Raw genomic sequence first — 10,336 nt, forward strand, 5'->3', positions numbered from 1 at the left:
TTGGCATCGTAGTCAAGCGTTACGGTCCCTTATCAGCGGTTTCGCCTGTGCAACAGGACCTCGTATGTTCATGTCATGTAACTGTGATTATCAACACAAGCTGTGGGGATTGCTGTTTGAGTTCTTCAGACATTTACTCCTCAGTCACTTGGCATCTCTGAGGGTTTACTCTTGGCCGATGTGGTTTTGCCCTAACTTTTGTAGCTTGTCACCTTGGACACTGTTCCTTACGATACCCAACCCTGCCCATTTTAAAATATTACCGTCTGCTCAGTTTACTGCACTGTCACTGTCTACTGCTTCCCAGTATGAAATTTCTCTAACGCACCACCACCACCATCCCGGCGCTTTGATCGAAGACCACCTTAGACATCTGACGCTTCCATTAAATTAATTAGTATCTATGTGTCATTGCATACTGCAATGGATATCAAGGACTCGAAAACAATATTCAGACACGCTGCTAGTTGTAATCCGCATCCAGACGTGACGCACTTGGTGAACCCGATCGCCGATTTTTATAAATATCGTATTTACTTTTGGAGTGTTTCAGGTATCAGAAGTTGGTAGATACAATGTGAAACTAACCTTAATTTTATCTTTATAATCGATATATTTTTCCTGATCTGTAACATCGCTGATGATATACTTAGTAGTTTTAGTATATATTTCAAGTCTTCCATTTGTGCATTGTTTCCATGACTTACTTTCTTTTCTTCTTTTAGGAGCAGTGATTACCACAACCTATGGAAAGACGTACCGTCCTCGGTGAAAGTTTCTTTCTTAATCTGTGAGTTAGGAGAATCGTACTTGGGTAGAGAAGTGATATTGGATTTCAGTAATGCTTCAGATTTACAGATAAGACGTGTGACTTCAAGTAACGAAGCTTTATTTAAACTGCTACAAGTGAATAAACTGCCAGCTCTAATAGCAATGACGAAAGATCAAACGATAGTGCATCTGAAACCAAAAGAAAGTACAAGAGAAGCATACCGTAAGGCAATTTTGGAGTATATGAATCAGGATAAAACAGGTCCAGGTGATGTGGGGGCGGGGGATGGAGAAGTTGAAGCTCAATTAGAAGACGAAATTTCGGAGAAGGACGTAATTAATGTAATTGTATCACAGAAAGATGTTGTGTACCAAGCTGATTTGGTGAATGCTTTGACGTATTCTTTGAAACATGAGATACCGTTACATAATGTTATAACGGGAGATGCCCTTGGTGCTCTTGAAAATTACGTGACTGTTTTAGCAAAATATTTACCCACACAGTCCCATGGAGCCGTCTTTCTGGAGAAACTCCGGAAGTGGGTCGTTGACAATGACGACGCTATCAAGGGAGAAGCATTTCTGCAATATGTGAAGAAGTTGGAGGAAGAAACAAGATCCGATACAGGAGTGGCCCAGGAATGGATTGGATGCAAAGGGAGTCAGCCACGTTATCGAGGCTACCCGTGTGGACTGTGGACCATGTTTCATACACTGACTGTTAATCATGCTCTTAGGAAAGATGAAATGCCTGTTTATAATCCACTAGAAGTGTTGAGTGCGATGTTAGGGTATGTGAAACATTTTTTCGGTTGTGCTGATTGCTCAAATCACTTCCAACAGATGGCAGCAGAATCAATGCAGTCGGAGGTGAAGGCGGATTATGACGGAGTGCTATGGCTGTGGCGATCACACAATAAAGTAAATCAAAGACTGAAGGGTGATGCAACTGAGGATCCCGAGCACCCAAAGATTCAGTTTCCATCAGAGACAAACTGTCCCTTTTGTAGGAACAGAGATGGATCTTGGGATGTGAACGAAGTTCTGCGATATCTGAAGCAAATATATAATAAAAATAATGTGAGTAACGAAGGTTTAAAAGTGATGGGTAGGCGGAAAAGGACGTGGGACAAATCTTCCGAGAGTCAAGCGTACGTGAAACTCTCCCTTCCTAGTGGTGGGTTAGAGGAACCGAAGTACGAGCACATCAGAAACTACATTCCATCTCAAGATGTCGGTAGTGATGTAGATGTGAAAAGGAAATCTGGATGGGATTTCAGTTTAACTGACATCAGTTTATGTGTCATTCTCTATGTTTGTTCTGCTGCTATTCTTATTTTAGTTTATATTAAATTTATAATGAAGAAAAAGTACAAGAAGAAGTTGTATCTATATGACTTATTGGGTAAAGTATGAAATAAGTCTTTCTAATGGTGCATTCATAATGGTATTGCACATATCATTATGTACATCGAGATAATTAGTTTCTGCATATCTACCATATGTGGTCTTTCCAGACACCACAATCCAAAATGAGAATTCCATCACAATTCCTAATGATTTCTTTTCGTAAAACTTTACACTAATTATTGTGACTGTTTATATCAACGCTTTACATGATTTGCAGTTTATTTATATAAGTACCCGGTGAACAAATGATACCATACATAATTTAAAATATATGTATTTAATCGGTGTTCTATCAAAGCCATCAGCAAGCTTTTACGTACAAATTGGGAACGTTTTCCGTATATAGCTACAACGATCACACCTAATAGCCACGATCAAATATCAACCGTCAATTACAGGTCTCAAAGTAATTATCACGACATTGCACGCTCTTGTGTGGTTTTAACATATCTGAGTGGGAGCTAGATGTCAAATGCGTATTTTAAGAACTACTTCAACTGTGAAGTTTCACACGAAAGGATAAGATGGAGGCTTGTTTTAAAATTGAATGTGTTGAAGGTTATATTCATTTTTATAGGCAACGTAGGGTATACCAAAGATTTTTATAAATTTTGTTTTACTATTTCTTTGAATATTTGCAGAAGTATACCATCTCTTATTAATTTGAAAGTTACACTTCAAGTTCACAAACTAGACTACATGTATATATTTTATCACATTGCTCGAGGAAACAAGTGATTTGAAGGGAAAAGATTGTACTTACCAACATCCTAGATCAAAATTAATCGAATGTAGTACGTATTTCAGATCTCATTTTAAAGACTAAGATCAAATCTTAGGTTCAGTGCAGCGCATTAAAATGGTATAGACAAGAAATCAATGCTCACGCACAATTTACAGTTGACAGGTCCGTTACGGTAGGCATTACTGTCTCGATATACTTATTATTATGTTTTATGATTTTTTTTTTTAATTTTGATTTTAAGACTAGTCGGACGTCTGTATGGTGTATAGATTTTGAACTTTTCTTCTGCCAAATTTGTTCTTTTGAGGGATTTTTTTTTATATATTTCAAATTATTGTCACCGATGTGAAATTAGGTACCTTTTTGTACTAGGAATTTGTTATAATGTACTACTTTTAAAAGCATAAGCGGCAGATCAGTATTTATTGTTTAGATCGAAGTATATAAAAAGAACATATTTTACGTATTTAATGAATTATAAATACTATGAGGTTGTGTGTGTGTGTGGGTGTGTATATATACGTGAATTGATGAATCAAGGTATTTTTTGTTGTTTTGTTACAGATGAATGTTTAAAGAAGTTCCTTCGAATAGTATCACGAACTCGTTATTTTTAATTATTATTATTTTTAAATTTTTAGTGGTCAGTAGGTATTAGAAGAAAAACAACTTACAAATAGAAGTGTTTTGAATGAAATATTAGAGATTGCTGGGATTGCAGGAAGTAATGGGCTATTCCAAGGCCGCATTTTTTTTCTTCCGTGGACCAAAATCAATATAATATTCCCAATAGAAGACTGGATTGTCGTGTACATATATATATATATATATATACATATATACAAAAAAGTGTTTGTAAATGTATTGTATTATACTATTTTAATGTGTCTGTCTTCCAAAATGTACTAATTGCACGAATATTATTTGTTTTTTTTTCTTTCTTAGTAAGTTGGGATTTTTTTTAATTACAGTTATTATTTATTGCTACAAATATGGTACCTGTAGTGAATGGTCTTGCGCTTTAGCTGTGTGATTTATCTGTAATTATCGTCCTTTTTTTTTTCTTCATTTCATGTGTGGTGTATATGTTCTGGAGCGTTATTAACTGTGTTAGTGATGTGTTTGGGTAATTATACTATATTTATGTTGCTCTGTTTCATCTCCCAATTCTAAAAAATAAAGCCAATACTGCATTGTACTAATTTGATTCTATTTTATATTAATCTTATCGTTATTGCGATCACTATTTCCCTTTTGCCCGTGATCTCGTTTTCATTTTATGGACTTATACCTCTAAGTATTCTTTCACATATTAAGTTCACCGTACACACGGTAAGCTGGGTAATTAAACTCTTGTCTAGCCTAACATCTTATACCAAGGTTTATTTGGATCAAAGAGATTTCGCTAAATCTACACATCCTTGTATCTGCTCTGCTGAAAATTGTATTTCTCGGAAACTGTTGCAACATACTAATTAAAGTTTGGTTCTACTCATAATCCATTATAAAATTATGCAGGATAGTGCATGAAATGTCATACCGTTTCTTTTACAAGTAACATTAGCGGAATGCCTTCTTACAAACGAACCCTCGTATTCGTCACAGTTTTTGACGTCTTAGGAAACAGATGATTTGATTAGACTTTATAGTGAACGTCAAGAGATTCTCAATTAGACAAAAGCTTATCTTATCTGTTTGCTCATATTTCGAGTCAAAGCCTGTACACTGCATTGATTGATGTTTAAAAGTGTATGAATTCTAAATTACAAGGCTCTGTTGCTTTTATTTTCAACATTAATTTCGAACTACTACGTAACTAAATTACTTACCTATGTGAAAGCAACTTTATACCGAAATGAGCGGAAACTTGTCTGTCTCTGTTCCCGCAAAATCCTACTTTTCGCTCCCAATCAACTGCCATTTGAATAACTTGCGTAATTGCAACTATGCCAAATTTCAGTCGATCTCCCGGATCGAACATTGATATTACCATGATATAATTGAAATATAATTGCCTATGGTATTCCATGCGCCACCCTGCATATATGTTTTATTTTGTTAAAATTCTGTGATCCTTTTGTATTTATGGTATTGTTGTATTCAATATTGTATTAAAGCCTCAGACCACTTATAAAGTTCAAAGTTGAACTTTTCAAATGCTTATTTTCCTCGTTGCTTCCTTGTAACTGCCCGTCGATACTAATATAAGAACTGCTCGAAAATAAATGTGAGGTTCTGTAAAATCTGTTAAATTTGCCACACACGAATATGCTGCTGCTTCTGTTATTCTAATTTTGATATTTTATTTTAAATTAGTAGTGGCCAAATCAGGTACGTTTCACTGTAAATATACTTTATTTTCTGCATGAATTGGTTGCATAGCTAACGGTTTTCAAATTATTTCCTGCTTCGAATTATTACATAACCTACCAATTTATACAAAGGAAAGTTATTATTGTTTCATACATTCCTGGTTGCTTTCTACATTTACTTTTTTCTTTACTATCTAGGACAGCAATTGTCATTTTATAACACAGTGGGTCAGTACAAAATAAGAACCATAGTTAGCGCATTTTCCTCCCAACAGGCGACGATTTGCTGAATCTGAACAAATGCTTTTTTGAATCCGATTATCCTAGTTCTTATGTGTCTAGGCCAGTTAGAACATGAGCTACGAACATTTGAAAGCAACTGTGGAGTCGTATTTTTCCTCAAATTTATGTCTGTACCAATGGCCTTACCTTGCATAATGGGCTTGTTAGCTACAATGAATTTCGTCCCCTCTACACAAGGATTCGATTCTTCCTGCGGATCGAATCGTTTGGTTTCGATGAATTTAAATAATACCGATTTCTCATATGGTTCTGCAATATGATTCCTCTTTCCAGCCAAACTACATTCATCAACTGAGAAGTTATTGCAAAGTTGGATTTGGCTGGGGAGAGGAGTGATTGCCATCTTTCGAGGCCTGCACATAAGGTTTTATTTCTAACTTTGGCTTGTTAGATGCAAAAGATCTATTTTTATGCTAATGCTGGTTGTGAAACAACTTTTAAGCACCCTTTTGGTCTTGACAGGCGCAACAATTGAGCTATCCTAAATTAACAATTGAAATGGATGTGAAGACTCGTTTAAGTTGAAGGTGTGAAATTCGCTATATAGATTCTTAATTAGATATAAGAGAATGTGTGTTTCAATGTTTTCAAAAATTCTGTTCCCCAGGGGTCATTTCTATAATCTGTATTTCCTTTCTTTAGTTGAGGAAGTCTCCAGTGTGGGGTTCGATTAAGTTGGAGACGTGAAATTGGTATATACGGTAGACACAGCTTTTAAAAAGAAAATTATATTTGAGTGTTATCAAACATTCCGCTCCTGAGGGGAGGGAAGAATATCATTTCTGTATCCATATTTCTCCTTTTTTCAGAAAGTGTTAAATGTTTCGAAGTATTCGGTGTATAGACAAGTTTTTGAATATTCTGCTCCTAAAGGGATAAATGTGTGATCCAAATATCCGATTATTTATTTAAAGTTTTGAATGTGGGGATTATTTATTTAAAGTTTTGGAGGTGTAAATTTCGGTATACAATATCTTCATTAAAAATCAGCGAAGATGTGTTTCAGCATTTTCAAAAATTTCCATTCTGTAGGTAAAAGGAATGATTGATCTTACATTACACCCAGTAGCGGATTCAGAAAGGTCGTTTGGGGGTAGTGTATCGTCTCTTAAGCCAGTTATAGACGAACAAATATTCCATCATATATTGTATCAAATATTTCATCAAAGTGGAATTTGAACGTGTACGATACCAAGTTGTATGTAACTTTTGGGTTGGTTACAACATTTGATACAACTGTTCTAAATAAGAACTTGTTCTATTTCTATCCAACATTGTATCAAAGAAAACAAACGAAAATCGCTATGCGGTTACACTAAAATCGAGTATGATGTGGACACGGAAAGCAGTTGACATTCTTCCGATGCATACTAGCAGTAATCTATTTTGTATAACTATAAAATTAAAGAACATTAGGACTAACTACTGCAGGTGACTTCCCAAAATTGGTGTAGATTGAGAATATTCCGTAAAATTTAAAAAACAAACATTTTCTTTCACTTTTCTTCATTTAAATGATTTCTTAAGACGTTCTGGTATGTTATTACTTTATCGTATGCTCAGATTATTGCGTACAGAATGACAATATGCATGCATATGATGTGTCTGGAATGATTATGTGCTATCTTACTATATGTAATTATTTCTTCACGAAATTCATTCGTAATGTCTTAAAAATTATTTCTTAGGATAGGAGTTGCATTCAGGAGCAGATTCACTTTACGAGGACTTTCTTTAAGTTATAAATACGCGTCGGACGAGTACCATTAAAAAAAAAAATGCAGAAAAAGCAACTTAAGTTAGGTGGCCATTAAAAGGGGGGATGATATTTAACCGGTTCAAAGCAGGAGCACAGCAAGAGACCCACGACTTAGCACAGGGTTGTGTTCGCAAGAGGCAGGGACATGAGTGACAGAGTGGGCGCGTAAATGAGGATAGTGTGAGAAACACTTGATGTTGCATAAAATCACATAGGTCAGAGCATTAATATTTTCGCATTTCTAAATGTAAATTAATAGTTTCCTACACTGAAAAATTCGTCCGGAATTGAATGTCCTGCAGAATCCTCTTTAATATGTACTCTCTCATTTTAACTGTAAAACCTAATATTTTTGTGACTGACTACTTACTCTTAATCAGTGTCCCAAAGCTACAAAAGTTATATGAAATTAACTGAATTAGATTAAATTTAAGCTTTAGACTAGCAAATACAATATAAATTCATACGTATTTAGTGAACAAGAAAGAAAGTATGAAGATAAGATGTGTTTGGGAATAGAAATAAAGGAGGGAAATGAGACAGAAGTAACTGTGAATAGTCATTCCATTCATTTCTACAACCTTATTGGTTGTAGTTACACCAGCAGGTACCACCATAAAACTCACATATACGTTTAAGTAACCTAACAACTGAATCAAGAAATATAAACAATTGAGCAATGATATTCACCTTTATATTTGATCGTTTATAATGGGTGCGAAAGTTTTAGCCAACTTATTTGACAAAATACCATCAAAGAAAAGTTTGATACAATATTTGATGGAAAAGTATGACGATGTATAATAGGCTTTAGACGATGAACATAGCTTCGAAGTATGGAGTTGTTATATCAAAACGGAATAAAATAACTGAACTTATAAGAAAAGGAAAAAATGAAATGAAATCTTTGAGTTTAACGTCCCACGGTTATGCCGGTTAGGTTAAAGGAGACGGTGATTATGAGAAATGAATGAAGAAAATGGGAGGAAACGGGAGAACCCCGAGAAAACCCACGCACACGGTGTTTGTCCACCACAAAGTTCACTTATAAGAAAAGGGTAGCTTTCGGAGGAGAGATGGTTGCCTAGCCAATTTACGTTCAGAGTACAGGTTTATAGCGAAGTAAATTGTTATGAGTCAAGATGAAGTAGGTTACCCCTTTTTAGAAAATTTTGAAATATGAATACAAATAAAACAACTACCACTTCAAGTTGATTTCCTACCGTTATTCTTTAAAATCAGTTTAGGTGATCTCTTGCTTTAATCAATCTTACAATATCAATGCCTTTTATCAATATCTTATGAACTTCTCCTTTACAACTTATAACATTTCTGTTCACTACTCATATTCAAAAACATTGTACTTTTCAGGGGTGACATCCAGAAGTCCTAAAAATATAGGCACTAGACCTAAATTTTAGGACTTGTGCCGCGATATGATTTTTAGGACTTCTGCCTTTTAGAACTTGTGCCTTTTTCATTCACTTGCTTTAGCTCAGAAATTCGCAACCACAACACGAAATTGCGACGATGTAGCAACTAGTTGGCAATAATGTTACGAACGTAGCTAATTCCAACAGTAACAGCTATATTTGTACTATTAAGATTATTATTATCACTATCTGTTCTGCACTTATACACGAATTACATAATACAACCTATTTCATTCTAAGAATTAATTACATAATTAGTTAAGAAATTAGTTTCTTTCGAATGGAGATACGAGAATCACAAGACAAATTCCTAAAACAAAAATAAATAAATAAATAAAATTAAAAAGCATATTTTACCAGACTTCTGAAACCAAGCAAACATTCAGAATTGCAATATATACTGTGCGGAGCGTATTTTATTAAGAGTAAGACAAAAATCCACCAAAGTTTACTTAATTAGGACAAAAACTCACTAGACATTTCACGAGTGAACATAAAGAACGCAGTAAATTTAAAATTAAACAAAGAACATTTATTATGCAATACAGTGGGTGATATTCACAAGTCCTAAACGGCACAAGTCCTAAAAATATAGGCACTAGACCTAAATTTTAGGCCCTGTGCCATTTTTGCAGAAATTACTACATAGTCATTTAGGGGTGTAGCCTGCAAATTTTTCTAGGGGAACAGACTTTTTATATATTAAAAGCAAATCAAAAGTTTATTTCCAGATTACGAAAGCTTCAATAAGACAATAAATTTATACATATTACACATGTACATAAATACAATATATTATTATATTTCCAGTTAGTTCCTTTTTGAAACCTGGACCTTGACAGAGCGTAAATTTAAAACCACAGCTTGTGGGAAATGTACAAATAAGTTAGTTATAAGAAATCGGAAACTGTTCATGGAAGTCCATTTGATTGACTGTATTAATCTTCTGTACTCTTATATAAAAGAGTAAAGATGAGTGATTTTTTGGGCATACTACTACAAGTAGAGTCGTTAAATTTTAATTATAAAATATAATTTTCTTATGAAAGCAGTACATAAGAAAGAATTTTTGGAAGTAAGTATCGTAAAAAGGGTGGGGCAAGATTTTTTTAAAGGGTAGTGTATCTTGCAGGGAGCACTTTTTTTAATGTTCGAATTCCCCATTACTTAGAAGATATGTAAATAAATTAAGGAAGGATTTGTTTCAGCGTCTTGAAAATTACACTTCTAAGGGGAAGGAGGGTCAATTTCTATAATATTAAAATATCCCACTGCTTATGAGATTTGGGCAGAAAACTTTTCCTTTAGGCCTAAGCAAACGAGAGTACAAAGTGGCTGATTAATTAGGTTCTTTTAATTATTTTAACATGTTGACGTAGTTTAATTCTTTTAAAACTGTATTCTTTCATATTCTATTATAAATATTATAAACATCCTTCATTTGCTGTATTTATTAAACACGTTTAATAAACATAAGACAGACTAACCCCCGGTCCCGGCCAAGAATGTTTTTGGTGTCAAGCCATCATTTGCCGTCCGTAACATAACCTTTGATTTTAACTTCACGTACTATCAAGACTCAAGTCAGAAATGTAGCATATAT

The 10,336-nt window shown here is 34.4% G+C and overlaps 1 protein-coding gene across 2 annotated transcripts in view; it reads left to right on the plus strand.

Moving 5' to 3' along the window:
- The window catches only part of LOC145690088 (sulfhydryl oxidase 2-like), a 38,312-nt gene extending 33,888 nt beyond the window's left edge, over window positions 1-4,424 (plus strand). For both annotated transcript variants that reach the window (XM_081764630.1, XM_081764631.1), the window contains exon 3: window positions 726-4,424. In XM_081764630.1, coding sequence (XP_081620756.1) covers window positions 726-2,187 — 1,462 coding nt within the window. In that variant the 3' untranslated portion in view covers window positions 2,188-4,424. The remainder of the gene's footprint in view (window positions 1-725) is intronic.
- The last annotated feature ends 5,912 nt before the right edge of the window (window positions 4,425-10,336 follow it).

The sequence above is a fragment of the Thermobia domestica genome, chromosome 7 (genome assembly GCF_964235325.1).
Source record: "Thermobia domestica chromosome 7, izTheDome1.hap1.1, whole genome shotgun sequence".
Lineage (NCBI taxonomy): Eukaryota > Metazoa > Arthropoda > Insecta > Zygentoma > Lepismatidae > Thermobia > Thermobia domestica.